At 43.7% G+C, this 15,132-nt stretch overlaps 1 protein-coding gene across 1 annotated transcript; it reads left to right on the top strand.

Annotated features, from left to right (window-relative positions):
* Positions 1 to 1,086: 1,086 nt before the first annotated feature.
* FKBP7 (FKBP prolyl isomerase 7) lies at positions 1,087 to 14,692 on the top strand. Its single transcript, XM_007671283.4, has 4 exons — positions 1,087 to 1,306; positions 7,106 to 7,257; positions 12,795 to 12,928; positions 13,975 to 14,692. Exons 1-4 carry the CDS (start codon positions 1,107 to 1,109, stop codon positions 14,134 to 14,136), a joined length of 648 nt encoding a protein of 215 aa, XP_007669473.2. The 5' UTR covers positions 1,087 to 1,106; the 3' UTR covers positions 14,137 to 14,692.
* The last annotated feature ends 440 nt before the right edge of the window (positions 14,693 to 15,132 follow it).

The following is a 15,132-nucleotide window of genomic DNA, read 5'->3' as shown; positions in this document are numbered from 1 at the left end:
CTCCCTACTTGTCTTTCTCTAGCTCTGTGTTCCTGTCCTGATACTCTCCCTTTTTGTCCTTTTCGTGTCTTGGGGCTTCTGATCCTCCCTTTCTGTCTCTCCTATTCTGTCTCCTGTTGCCCCTGTACTCTTTTTACCTGACTCTCTATCCATTTCTCAATCAATCAATGCCATTTATCGAGCGCTTACTAGCTCTCTTCCCCTCTTCAAAGCCCTACTGAGGGCTCACCTCCTCCAGGAGGCCTTCCCAGATTGAGCCCTCCCTTTTCCTCTGCTCCTCCTCCCCTCCCCATTGCCCCTACTCCCTCCCTATTGCCCCTACTCCCTCCCTGTGCTCTACCCCCTTCCCCTGCCCACAGCACTTATGTATATTTGTACATATTTATGACTCTACTTTATTAATGATGTGTAGATATCTATGATTCTATTCATTTTGATGGTATTGATGCCTATCAACTTGTTTTGTTTTGCTGTCTCTCTCCCCCTTCCAGACTGTGAGCCCGTTACTGGGCAGGGATTGACTCTGTTGCCAAATTGTACTTTCCAAGCGCTTAGTACAGTGCTCTGCACACAGTAAGCGCTCAATAAATACGATCGATTGAATGAATGAATGGCCTAGTGGCAAGAGCACGGGTTTGGGAGCCAGAAGACATGAGTTCTAATCCTTGCTCAGCCCCTTGTCTGCTGTGTGACTCTGGGCAAGTCACTTCACTTCTCTGTGCCTCAGTTCCCTCGTCTGTAAAGTGGAGATTAAGACTGTGAGCCTTACGTGGGACCACCTCATTACCTTGTATCTACCGCAGTGCTTAGAGCAGTGTTTGGCACATAATCCACGCCCCCACACGTCACCAGGCCCCGCCCCCGACCCGCCCTGGGGGCCGGGCCACGCCTCGGGCTCCGGCCACGCCTCCCGTTACGTCATCGGCCCCGCCCCGACAAGTCCTCGGGGGCCCGACCACGCCCCTCGGGATCAGGCCCCGCCTCCATGACGTCACTGGGCCCCCCTCCCCGCCCCATCGGTGACGTCACGCCTTGCCACGCGTCCCGGGCCCGAGCGGGCAAAGAAGGCGGGCGGCTGCGGGGTCGGGGGGGGGGAGGGGGGCGCCATGCGTCCCGCTTTGCGGTGTGTTTTGCTGTGGCAGGCCGTGGGCCTCCTCCTGCCGGGCGGCCAGGGGCGCCCGGAGGACGTGGAGATCGAAGTGGTCCATCTGCCCCGGGACTGCGCCAAGACAAGCAAGAAGGGGGACCTGCTCAACGCCCACTACGACGGTTACCTGGCCCGGGACGGCTCCAGATTCTACTGCAGGTCGGGAGAAGCCGGGACACCCCCCCCCCCCGCCTCCAGGCCGCCCTCCTAGTGCTGGCCTTCCTCCCCTCTCAATAAGCGCAGCATAATGGTGGGCCTGGGTTCGAATCCCGGCCGCTGGTCAGCTCGGGTGGGGCTTCTCTGGTGACCTCATCTGGAAAATGGGGATTAATAATAATAATAAGGTGGGTACTTGTTAAGCGCTTACTATGCGCAGAGCACTGTTCTAAGCGCTGGGAGAGATCCAGGGGAATAATAATAATAATAATGTGGGTATTTGTTCAGCGCTTACTATGCGCAGAGCACTGTTCTAAGCGCTGGGAGAGATCCAGGGGAATAATAATAATGTGGGTATTTGTTAAGCGCTTACTAGGTGTGGAGCACTGTTCTAAACGCTGGGGGAGATCCGGGGTCATCAGGTGGTCCCCCGTGGGGCTCCCAGTCTTCATCCCCATTTTCCAGATGAGATCACTGAGGCCCAGAGAAGTGACTTGCCCACAGTCCCCCAGCTGACACGTGGCGGAGCCGGGATTCGAACCCATGACCTCTGACTTCCCAGCCGGGGCTCTTTCCACCGAGCCACGCTGCTTCCCAATTTTGGTATTAAGCGCTTACTATGTGCCGAGCACTGTTCTAAGCGCTGGGGGAGATCCAGGGTCATCAGATGGTCCCCCGTGAGGCTCACAGTTCATCCCCATTTTCCAGATGAGGTCACTGAGGCCCAGAGAAGTGAAGTGACTGGCCCACAGTCACACAGCTGACACGTGGCAGAGCCGGGATAATAATAATAATGCATCATAATGATGGTCATGGGTTTGAATCCCGCCCCTGCCACTGGTCAGCTCTGTGACCGGAGGCAAGGCGCTTCTCTGGTTATCTCATCTGGAAAATGGGGATTGATAATAATAATGTTGGTGTTTGTCATGTGCAGAGCGCTGTTCTAAGCACCGGGGTAGGTTCAGGGTCATCAGGGTGTCCCACGTGAGGCTCCCAGTCTTCATCCCCATTTTCCAGATGAGGGAACCGAGGCTCAGAGAAGTGAAGTGACTTGCCCCCAGTTACACAGCTGACAAGCGGCAGAGCTGGGATTCGAACCCATGACCTTTGACTCCCAAGCCCAGGGTCTTTCCACAGAGTCACGCTGCTTCTACAGTGTGCTAAGAACTGTTCCAATCACTGGGGGAGATAAGTTTATCAGGTTGTCCCACGTGGGGCTCATAATCTTGATCCCCATTTTACACATGAGGTAACTGAGGCACAGAGAAGTTAAGTGACTTGCCCCCAGTCACACGTCTGACAAGTGGCAGAGCTGGAATTCGAACCCATGACCTCTGACTCCCAAGTCCGGGCTTTTTCCCCTACGTCGTGCTGCCCTTCTCCCACTCCTTTCTGTATCACCCTGACTTGCTACCTTTAGTTATCTCCCCCTCCCCACCACCCCCATCCCAGACCCATAGCACTTAGGTAGGATGGTCTAGTGGATAGAGCATGGGCCTGGGGGGGTCAAGAAGGTCATGGGTTTTAATCCCGGCTCTGTCACTTGTCTGCTGCGTGACCTTGGGCAAGTCACTTCACTTCTCTGGGCCTCAGTTCCCTCATCTGTAAAATGGGGATTAAGACTGTGAGCCCTGTGTGGGACGGGGACTGTGTCCAACCCAATCTACTCCAGCGCTTAGAACAGTGCCTGGCACGTAGTAAGCGATTAACAGATACCATTATTATTATGTACATATTTGCATTAACTTACATCGATGTCTGTCTCCCCTTCTAGACTTTAAGCTTGTCGTGAGCAGGGAATGCATCTGTTATACTGTTACATTGTCCTCTGCCAAGCGCTTAGTACAGCGTTCTCCACACGGTAAACGGCTAAATAAATACGATTGAATTCAGTTGAATTCAGCCAGAAGTCAGCAGCAAGTAGGCGTTAACTTCCTTAATCCAGAGGCAAGGAAAATTCTGTTACCGACTTGTACACTCCAAGCGCTTAGTACAGTGCTCTGCACAAAGTAAGCGCTCAATAAATACTATTGAATGAAAATTAAAAGGCTGACTCGCTTCAGAAAGTGGATGAGATGTGGGCACAGTTTCATCTCCATTTAAGCCATTTTTTATGGCATTTGTTAAGTGCTTACTCTGTGCCAGGCACTGTATTTACCTCAGTGCTTAGTACAGTGCCTGGCACATGGTAAGTGCTTAACAAATACCACAAAAAAGAAGTGTTGGGCTAGATACAAGCTAATCAGTTGGACTCGGTGCATGTTCCACATGGGGCTCCCAGTCTTACTCCCCATTTTGCAGATGAGATAATTGAGGCACTGAGAAATTAAATGATTTGCCCAAGGCCACATAAACAAGTGATGGGGGCGGCATTAAAACGCAGATCCTTCTGACTCCAAGACCTGTGCTCTATCCACTAGGTCATGCTACTTCTCATTTGCTTAATGACCTGGTTTTTCACCTGGGAGGGGAAAAAATGACTTCTGCAGTTATTGAAATAATAAAATGTCACTTTTTCCCAAGTTGCATTTGAGACTTCTAAAGCTTATAAAATGGAGGGGGGTTTTGTTCTTGGCTTATTGTTGGGTTTTGGGGGGGGTTTTGGGGCTTCCTGTGGATCCAGTCACAGGACACATTTGCAAACTGCATTCTCTGAAGGCACAATGCACATCATCTGTAGTGGTGCCTGGAGTCTGAAAGGGACAATGAGGGTTAGAAAGATTGAGGAAAATCAAAGTCTTCCTATTTGGAAGCAGGGTGGGAAAAATGAAATGAGAATTGCTTCGCACACTTTGGGGTGAATTAAGATTATTCCATGAAAAAAAATTGAAGCTGAAAGCTTAAATGAGCAAAGATCCACCCAGCCACTCTTGAGCGTATAACTTATGTCACCTAGAAAAAGGCAACGGCCATGAAAATATAAGCCCAGTTAACTTTGTTCACCCACCCAAGTTTTTCTGAAAAGTTGGTTTTAATACAGGAATTGAAAGGCAGGTTGGTGGCCAGATATTTTTTTGGGTACCATTAAAAAAAACTTTACGTGGACGGTACCTTGAGAAGCCCTTCTAGAACCGTCTTGCTATGTCTGTGGTACTAAATCGAAGTCACTCTGAATGGCGTGGTGGCTTCTATCATCCATCATTGCCATTTATTGAGCACCGCTGTGTGGAGAGCACTGTTCTAAGTGCTTGGGAGAGCACAAGTTTAAAAGACCTCCAGGAAGAGTTAAAAATGAATAACAGGCACGCCTTAAGTGAAATGGAATCAATCAATGGTATTTATTGAGCGCTTACCTGGCACAGAGCACTCTTCCAAGCTCTTGGAGGAGTTCAATACAATAGAGTTAATTGGTAGACCCATTCCCTGCCCACAAGGAGCTCACAGGTCTTGCAGCTTAGGTAAATTATGGCTGTTTATATAAATACAATGGAATGAATATCAGGTGCTTAAAGGATACAGAGCCAAGTGCAGAGGCAACAGAAGGAAGAGGAAGTAGGGAAAAAGATGGCCTAAATTGAAGACCGTATGGGGAGAGAGGTGATTTTAATAAGTCTTTTGATTATGGAAAGAATGGTGGTCTGAATGCAACTGTGGTGTGTTAAGCATTTACTACGTGTCAAGTCCAGTATTAAGTAAGTGCTGGGGTAGTTACAAGGTAATCAGGTTCCACAAGGGGCTCACAGTCCAAGTGGGAGGGAGAACAAGTATTGAATCCCCACTTTGCAGATGAGGGAATTGAGCCACAGAGAAGTGGTTTGTCCGAGGTCCTCCAACTGACACGTGGCAGAGCTAGGATTAGATCCCAGGTCCTCTGACTCCCAGGCTCGTGCTTATCCTACTAGGCCACACTCCTTCTCCCAAGTGGGAGAGAATTCCAGACCAAAGTGAGGATGTGGGCAAGGGGTCGGCAGTGAGATAGATGAGATCGGGGTTCAGTGTGAGTAAGAAATGAGATGTAATTCCTTACCACTGCAATGTAGGACTTTCAGACGCCTAAACAAACTCAATTTTGTCTCCAGTTCACTGTTTAAAGTTGTTTTTCTTCAGTAGACATCTGTTTAATCAAAGTGTTTTTGATGAGTCAGTTGCTGGATATAAATGGTGTAGCTGAATTAGATCCCAAGTGAAGCCTCCAGGCACTGGGTATAGACAGTGCATGGTAAATTCCATATGTATCCTGAAACTTTCCAAGTATAAGTATTTACAGTTTTCTTCTTTATGAGCTAAAAATAAGCAAGAGAAATATCACATCCAAAATATAGTAGATGAACAAAAATGCAAGTGTCCTTTTTTTAGACAAAGCACCAGACCGGCCTAGATATTCAAAGCACCTAGAATATCGAGGATATGTTTTAACTTTATGTGGTGTCCACAAGTTACTTAGACTCCCTCTCCTTGGCCCTGTTTTGTAGGGAAACCAATATTTACCCATTTTCCCAGGCTGGTTTTGAAACGCACCTAAGTATTATGATAAAACTTTCTCATTCTGGGAGGGGGAACAGGGAAACTTGAAGAATGAGTGCAAGGAAACAGAAATTGCGTAACTCCTTCTGCAGGCTTTACAGCTGTACTGAATTTCTGTAGCTTCAATGAGATCTGCAAGATTCAACTGCTTCAGGGAACAGGAGAGTTAATTCATTCAATCATATTTATTGAGCGCTTACCTCATGCAGGACACTGTACTAAGTGCTTGGAAGAGTACAATCCAACAAAAAACTAGACACTTAAGAGAATAAGACCTTAGTTCAGAGTATCTACACAGCAGTAGGGGAGGGCAGGTAGCAATCACCCATTTGGATATCACTGGTATGTAGATGTCTAGTAGAGTGTTTTTTTCCTCCAAATGACTTTTTTAGGTGGATTTATTCATACATATCAACAGAGTTTATTGAGAACAGGGCTAGGCATCCAAGATCTTACCTGGTCTGACCTACTGACTTGATGAGTGGTTTAGGAAAAGACGTTTTCCTTTCATGGCTCAAGAAAATTGCAGGTCCAGGAAGGTGTCATAAGGAATAATTAATAACCATAGAGCATTTTGAAATACTGCTATTCTTCAGCACTCATTGGTTACACGAAAATAGAATATTAGCTTCCCAAAGGAAATAATGTAAAGTATATCAAAATTTGATGAAAGAATATGAATATATTTTAAAAGATAAAACCATATATGTGGCTTGGTCATCAAATGGCCCTGTAAATATATGGCAATGCTGAAATATTGTGAATTAGATTTAATGTCTTTAGTGGTTTATTTTCATCATAAAGGCATTCTGAGTCAACAGACAACCTATGCTAAAATGAAATGTGCCATAATGACTCCATCCCACTTTTTCAGAATACTTAAAAGAGAAGAGAAATACAACCAAGATAAACTCTGCAGTTGTATCTGGAAATCATCTGGATTTTAGAGATATGTAAGCTTGTGGGCAGGGAACGTGTCTACCACCTCTGTTGTACTGTACTCTCCCAAGCGTTTAGTATAGTGTTGTAGTAAATACCATTGATTGAAATCCAATAACAAGATCAAGAAAAAGCTGAAAGAATAGTGTTATAGCGGGATTGTTATACAGTATACAACAATTTGTACATGGATGTGTTTTGACAGCTTCCTGTAGGTGACTTGAAAATATATGGATGTACTTTAATATAATAATGGTAGAGTTTAAGTGATTATTATGTGCCAGGCACTGCATTAAGCGTGGGGGTAGATACAAACTAATATACAAATGATTATTTTCCACAGTATGATTTTACTTACAATTGAAACTTGTTGGCTTCAAAAATTTTTTTAATTTATAGCCGGACCCAAAATGAAGGCCACCCAAAATGGTTTGTTCTTGGAGTTGGACAAGTAATTAAAGGGTTAGACATTGCTATGATGGGCATGTGTCCTGGAGAGAAACGGAAAGTGACAATCCCCCCATCACTTGCATATGGAAGTGAAGGATATGGTAAGGTTACTGTTTATTGTTCATTTTTCTTCCTTGTCATTTTCCTCAGTTTCATTTTTTTTAAATCACAGAAACATATACCTTAACTCTTCTGAAAAACTTTGCATGCATTTTTGGTTCATAAGTGTTAATAATGTGGGGAATAAGATACCTTGTTGCTACTTTTCAGGTAAGAATAGTTGGGCCAGTCCTGAAATTCATGTAATCTGGTAATAATAATAATAATAATGATATTTAGCACTTACTAAGTATCAAGGGCTGGACTAGAGAGGCTATCACTTCAGGCACAGTCTCTGTCTCCTTTAGGGCTCCCAGTCTGGGGAATGATGGGTGTTTTATCCCCATTTCTCAGATGAAAAAACTACAATGTACCCAAGTTAGCCACCCGCCCAGAGTCTCATCACATGCAGGTGGTGGACCCAGATCTTCTGACTCCCAATCTTTTGCTCTTTCCACTAAGCCATGCCGCCTTTAGTGCTGAGATCAACATATGCATTACATCATCTGATATGTGGGTGTGACCTTCATCCAGGGAGCTTTTCCAAGGTTATCTGCCACAGGAGGGCATTTGGAAGTACTGAGCATTTCATTCATTCTTTCAGTCATCTTTATTGAGTGCGCACTGTGGCAAGGCACTGTACTAAGCACTTGGGAGAGCATTTGACCCAAGGCTTTCCAGAGTTTTCTTCCACTATTGCCCCTCAGAAGAAAGATGAGAGAAGCAGCACTGACCAGTAGGTAGAACAAGGACACAGGTTCAAATCCCAGCTCTGCCACTTGTCTGCTACGTGACCTCGAGCAAGTCACCTCACTTCTCTGTGCCTCAGTTACCTCATCTGTAAAATGAGGATTAAAACTCTGAGCCCCTTGTGGGACAGGGACCGTGTCCAACCTGATTAGCTTGTATCTATTCCAGCACTAAGTGTGGTGCCTGGCACATTGTAAGCACTTAACATATACCATTAAAAAATTTGCTTGTCTTCATGACGCTTACCACTTAATGAGCTATTTCATATATCCAGAGAGGGAGGAAACATCCTGTAGTGCCAGCTCACGTCATAGCACAAACTGTAGAAAAATAAAATGCAAGCTGGATATTCAGGACTTTGAACCCACAGAAAAAAATCCTCTGAGGTTTTGTGCATATATGGAATCTTGAGGTTGTGCCGACTGCTTGTGCAGTGTAATTGCAGTAGCCTCTGTCAATCAATTGGTGGTATTTATTGAGTGCTTACTATGTGCAGAGCACTGTACTAAGCAGCAGGGAAAGTACACCAGAATGCCCTCGGATTCTAACAGCTTACTATAAATATTTCAGTAGCCTAATACGCCTTGAAGATCATAATTAAACAATACTGTTAGAGTGTCTGCTATGTTCAGAGCACTGCACTAAGCACTGTGAAGTTGAAATAAGGCACATTCCCTGCCCTCAGTCTTACAGTCTAAGATAGAATCAACTGTTCCAGCTTTAGAATAAGTGATTATGGTATGTTAATTGCTTACTCTATCTAATGGAAAGAGCCCAGGCCTGGAACTCAGGGGACCTGGTTTCTAATCCTGGCTCCATCACTTGACTGCTGTGTGTCCTTGGGAAAGTCATTTAACTTTTCTGGGCCTCACTTTCCTCATCTGTAAAATGGGAATTAAATACCTGTCCTCCCTCGTACTTAGACTGTGAACCCCATAAGGGATAGGGACTGCATCTAACCTGATTAATTTATATCTATCCCAGTGCTTAGAACAGTCATTATAAGTGCTTAACAAATACTGTAATCATTATTATTAGGTGCCAAGCCCTGTGGCTTTGGGGTGGATGCAGTATAAGCAGATTGGACAGAGCTGCCCCACAAAGAGCTCTCAGTCTAAGGAGGAGGGAGAACAAGTACTGCATCCCCATTTTTACAGATGAGAAACCTGAAGCAGAAAAGTTAAGTGATTTGTCTATGGCAACATAGATGGCAAGTGGCAGACCTAGGATTAGAACCCAAGTCTTCTGACTCCCAGGCCTGTGTGCTTTCCATTAAGCCATGCTGCTGCTTGTCTTAAATGAACTGTCCTAATGTCCTCATTCTTTTACCAGAGACTTGTGATAAATTCCATCACTGTACAGTTACAATCTTCTCACCCCCACCTTACTTCATGTCCTATTAATCAATGGTATTGTAATAATTATGCTATCTGTTAAGTGCTTACCATGTTAGGCAGAGTAAGCACTCAAGAAACACTACTGATTGAGTAACTGAGCACCTAATGTGTATAGAGCACTGTACAAAGTGCTTGGGAGCATGCGGTAGAGTGGGTAGACATGATCCCCTCCTCTTGCAAAAGATACCATCTCCTATTTAGTTTATAATGATTACGTTCATTTCCTACTTTTAGACTTTTATGGGTGAAACAAGTTGAGTGTTTGTTTTTTTTTTAATCAATCAGAATAATTTTCCTTGGAAAATGAAATTGAAATTTGGTGAGTTGACTACTAGCATCAAAGTAGGTTGCATCAAAATTTTGGCGATGAACCAGAGTTAGCAAGTCTGGGTTATGTTTTCAAGGCAACTTGTAATTTCTCCATTTATTGCAGTGTTGTCAGCATCTAACCTCTTGTGTGACTTTGTTTTAGGTCTCACTTGAAGAAATTTTTCTGTGCCACACCTTTGTCTCAAATTCCCTGCATGCTGGAAATGATGTCTGTGGTCTTGAATTGCATGTGCCTTTCTAGATCTTAACCTCTCTTTCCATTTGGTATGTATAGTTCTCAAGGTATTTATATTAACCACCTTTCCTTCCTCGTGCAGCCCAAGATGGCTCCAGTACTGTACCACTATCCCAGAACTCTGACTTGGAAAACCGTGCCATTCAGCTAGCCATGCCTGTGCTCCATGCCCTGGCTACTGAGATTTGGCTTGAGAATGCTCCTGCTCTCTCCCTTTAGAGCAAAGCTCCAAATATGTAGGTTCCCTACACATAGCTCACACAAGTACCCTTGGGTTATGAGCACTTAACCAGTATTTCACTAAGAATCGCAGTGGCAGCCGTATAATGGAATGGTAGCATGGCTTAATGGTAATGGAATTACCAGGAGAGTAATTGACATCTTATGCAAAGCAGCTGTTGTTCCCTAAGCCAGGTCCTGTCAAATGAGCACTTTCTCTGTTGTAATAATAATTATGATACTTGTCAAGCACTTACTAAGGGCCACATTGGGCTCACAGTCTTAACCCCATTTTACAGATGAGGTAACTGAGGCCCAGTGAAGTGACTTGCCCAAAGTCACACAACAGACAAGTGGTGGAGCTGGGATTAGAACCCAGGTCCTTCTGATTCCCAGGCCCATGCTCTATCCACTAGGCCAAAGGGCTCCTACCTACCTTATCTATGCTGGAATGGGCACAGTTGTTATTTCTAAATGGGCATGCGCAGGGCAAGCAGATATTTTGCTTGTTTGGGGTTTTTCATCCTTAAAACTTTTGCCCCCCCCCCCCAAATTCATGTTTATCATATTTATTGAGCGCTTACTCTGTGCAGAGCACTTTCTAAACTGTTGGGAGAGTACACTATAACAGAGTTGGTAGACATGTTCCCTGCCCTTATTCACCGTGAACAGCAATAACTGCTACTCTTCAAATTATGCCAAAGGTGTAGAGTTCCATTTAATTTTAAATATTTATATTTGGTCAGAGAAGGTATGTTTTTGTTTGTTTGTTTTTTTTTACTACAACCATTCGTGGCTTTTGGAAAAGCACTAAGTGAATTTGAAAAGGCTTTGGCTTAGAGCTTTTGGCCAGCTCTTGGTGCCTATTCAAGTATTAACCGTGTAGCAGCATGGCTTAATGGAGAGAGCAAAGTCAGAGGACCTAGGTTCTAATCCAGGTCACACTACTTGTCTGCTGTGTGAACTAGGGTAAGTCATTTGTCTGTGCCTCAGTTTCCTCATCTATAAAATGGTGATTGAAGCTGTGAGGCCCATGGGGGACCATGGACTAGTTCAATGCCTGACACACAGGCGTTAACAGATAGCATTAAAAAAGAGATTATAGAGCAAGCTGTAGTTTAGTATTAACTGCATGAAGCATGATCCCGTCAATATTTTTGCACTGGCTTTTGGATCTCCCTGATCCTGTTTATTTGTTGTCTACCACTCTCTAGCACCTTTCTCCTAGCTAAGAATGGTCATCCTGCTTTTACAGCTGAGCTGTTCCTGCTTCCTGCCACCATCTTTTACCGATTAACAGAAGATATTGGAGCCCCTGGGGACTCCTAACTTAGTTCTCCCGATTCTTTTTTTAGAATCTGAGTTATTTCAGGAACCATTTTGCTTACATAAGTCAGCCGGAGTGGATCCTGAGTCATATCTGAGACTCTTCTAGAGCCCGTCAACAGATTAGTTTATCATTGAAGAGAAATAATCAGTCTGTTTGTGCCACAGCATGTCTTTTCATTATATGCCCTGGACAGAGCGGCGTTGTAGAATTAGGGAGCATTCAGAGAACACACATGTGTCTGGATACATACAGCCTATTGTGGGGTTGGAAGAAACAACTGTGCATTAATGTGCAGTGTCCGATATGGCAAGAGTGCTTCAACACAAGTTTTTGTGAATGCGGTTTCTCTAGGAACACAACCTCAGTGTTACCAGAAAATCAGCTGGACTCTGGTGTCTGTTTTGAAATTTGTTAAACTGTTCCCTACTTGCTATTCACGAACTTGGAAAATGGTTCACGGATCTAGTCCTTATCATACCTTATTCATGAGAAGATGAAACCTGACTAATAACATTGATTTCTACATTTTGCTCTCTCTACAAGCTCCTGCTTTCTGAATTTTATTTTCTAATGCAGCGTTATTAGTCATTCTTCATTAATCTGTCAGGCAAAACCCACTGATGCAGTATTGCCTACAAGACTGTCTTGTGGCTTTATGAGAAATGATCAATCAGTCGTACTGAGTGTATGCAGAACACTGTACTGAGCACTTGGGAACATCCAGTATAATAATATACTCTCTCCTGGAGGTTAACCACCCAGTCCACTCAGCTGTCCTGTTAGCACACTTGGGTCAGCATAGTGCAGTGCCTGGCACATAGTAAGAACCTAAGTATAATAATAGTAATAATGGTATTTGTTAAGCACTTACTATGTGCCAGGCACTGTAGTGTCTCCAGGGTACAGGAGTTCTGAGGCTGATGAGAGCTCCTCTTCTCCTCCTGTATATTTCTTGTCAATCAATCAATGGTATTTGTGGAGCGCTTACTATGTGCAGAGCACTGTAATAAGCGCTTGGGAGAGTACAATGAAACAGAATTAGCAGGGGTGTGCCCTGTTCATAATGAGCTTATAGTCTTGTATGTGAGTTAGGTACACAGAGAGGCACCTGACAAACTTTGAGGAAGAATCAGGGCAAGTATGCTGTCTCCTTCTCCCCGGGCCTACCCTTTGGGAATGTGATTCCAGGTTCCACAGGTGGGAAATACGGGCACAGTTTGATGTGGAATGGGAAACTTGATCTGGGAACAAGTTGTCTCACTGTTGTCTCATCTCTAGCCCAAGGCAAGATTCCACCCAACGCCACGTTGATCTTTGATATCGAACTCTATGCTGTGTCCAAAGGGCCACGGAGTCTCGAAACATTTAATCAAATAGACTTGGACAGCGACAAGAAGCTCTCTAAAACTGAGGTAATGGAACAGAACTCTCTGGATTTATGACTGCCAAACACATTCATTCTGATAGGAAGATAGGCCCTGTGGCCACTGTCAATTTATCAATCAATGGTATTTATTGAGCACTTGCATGCAGAGCACTGTACTAAGCGCTTGGGAAAGAACAGTACAATAGTGTTGGTAGACACAGTTCCCCTAAGCACAACTAAGATCCTTGAAGCAACGTGAGCTAGTGAAAAGAGCTCAGACCTGGGAGTCAGAGAACTTGGGTTCTGATCCTGCATCCTGTACCTGTTATATAACCTTGGGCAAGTCACTTCATTTCTCTGTGCCTCAGTTCCCTCATTTGCAAAATGGGGATTCAATATTATATGTTCTCCCTCCTACTGAGAGTGTGAGCCCCACCTGGAATGTGATAATCCTGTATCTACCCAGAACTTAGTACAGTGCTGGGCACACAATAAGTGCTTAACAAATACTGTTATTATTACTAATAATAAAAAGGTATTTTTCTTAATGAACTAAATTTTGTGGAGGGGGAGAGAGGGAGAGATCATGTTGGGCTCTTAGGTGTCTTGCTTGGGAAATGCCAGAAGAGAGAAATGGCTTAGTGGGTAGAGCACAGCTTTGGGAGTCAGAAGGTCCTGGGTTCTAATTTTGGCTCTGCCATTTGTCTGCTGTGTGACCTTGGGCAGGTTACTTCACTTCTGTACCTGTTACCTCATCAGTGAAATGGGGATTAAAACTGTGAGCCCTTTGTGGGACACAGACTGTGTCCACACTGATTAGTTTGTATCTACCCCAATGCTTAGTACAGTGCCTGGCATATAGTAAGTGGTTAACAAATGCCATTTAAAAAAAAAAAATGAAACTAATGTAACTTTGAAGCTCAGATTGGATTTCCTTGTTGGGGCCACCCTTTTCCTTGCAAACTTTCTGCATTAGAGATAACTTCCTACAATATTTTCGGGATGGATCACATTACTCACTGTGATGTTCTCCCAGAAAACACTTCATGAAATCTGTCCATAAAATAAAATTCTTTTTTTTTCCCCCTTTAGATCAATCACTACCTGAAAAAGGAATTTGAGAAGGATGACAAGCCGCGAGACCAGTCGTACCATGATTCAGTTTTGGAAGATATTTTTAAGAAGAACGATCATGATGGTGATGGCTTCATTTCATCCAAGGAGTACAATGTCTATCAACACGACGAGCTATAGCAGCAGGGCCTTGTGGGAAAAGTGTGGATCTAGGAGTCAGGAGAGGTGGGTTGTAGTTCCACTTTTGCTACTGTTGACCCACTGTGTGACCTCAGACAAGTTATTTAACCTCTCTGTACCTCAGTTTCCTCAGCTGTAAAATGGGGGTAATTTCCACCTCTTCCTGCTCCACAGTAAAGTTTTTGAGAATTGTTCAAGCTATCCAGTGCTACCATGGTAATGAGATCTGTCAACACCCTACTCCCTTGAAACTGACAGCTAATTTACCCTTTAAATTTTCCCTTGATAGAATGAAGGAGGCGTTTTCAGCCCATTTTATAATTAGTTGTGAAGCTCTTGGAGGGGAAGAAGTGCTCTACAAATTCAAGGATTATTATTATTATTATTACAAGCTATTTTCCAGACCACTCTCTTAACATAGTTTAAAAGACATAAAACAAAATCATCTTTCTCTGTATTCTGCATGACTTATTTTCTATGAGGATTTTTTGATACCTTTTAAATAGAATTTCTCTGAAATATTTGAATAAAATGTTTTGTAAACAAAGTGACATTACTTTTCAAGAAGACTAATTTTTGTGTATCCTATTGCTGTTATTTAGGTGTGAGTGTCTTTGACCATAGGTTATTCAATATACCTTCAATTCAAGGAGGGCTCGATGTAGGATCATTTATCTCTTGCTCTATATTCTGTGAATCTTGCAGAGGTTTAGAGGTTAGGGTTGTTTTTAGCTCCTCTCAAAACACCAACTAATGGTTCATTTCTCCATCCCTTTTTAAACCCCTGAAAAATTACTGGATGGAAATTCAAGGAGTCTTAAGATCTATGTTATTAACAAATTTCAGCAGTGGCAATAAGGGTTTGCACAGTTTGTATTTCAAAATGTGAATTCCTCTGAATAGTCAGTAGAACTGTTCATTTTCATTTAAATGGGGAAAAAAATGGTCAATGTAGGAAAATATATTCAAACTATCTGGTGCATGAATTATATTGAT

Source organism: Ornithorhynchus anatinus, chromosome 9 (assembly GCF_004115215.2).
Source record: "Ornithorhynchus anatinus isolate Pmale09 chromosome 9, mOrnAna1.pri.v4, whole genome shotgun sequence".
Classification (NCBI taxonomy): domain Eukaryota; kingdom Metazoa; phylum Chordata; class Mammalia; order Monotremata; family Ornithorhynchidae; genus Ornithorhynchus; species Ornithorhynchus anatinus.
The sequence above is the reverse complement of the archived record's forward strand: the minus strand, read 5'-3'. Positions and strand labels throughout refer to the sequence as shown.

Coding starts and splice junctions, on each gene's coding strand:
- FKBP7 (XM_007671283.4), top strand. CDS start 1,107: ATGCGTCCCGCTTTGCGGTGTGTTTTGCTGTGGCAGGCCGTGGGCCTC. Junction 1,307..7,105: donor GGCTCCAGATTCTACTGCAG/GTCGGGAGAAGC, acceptor TTTAATTTATAG/CCGGACCCAAAATGAAGGCC. Junction 7,258..12,794: donor ATATGGAAGTGAAGGATATG/GTAAGGTTACTG, acceptor TCTCATCTCTAG/CCCAAGGCAAGATTCCACCC.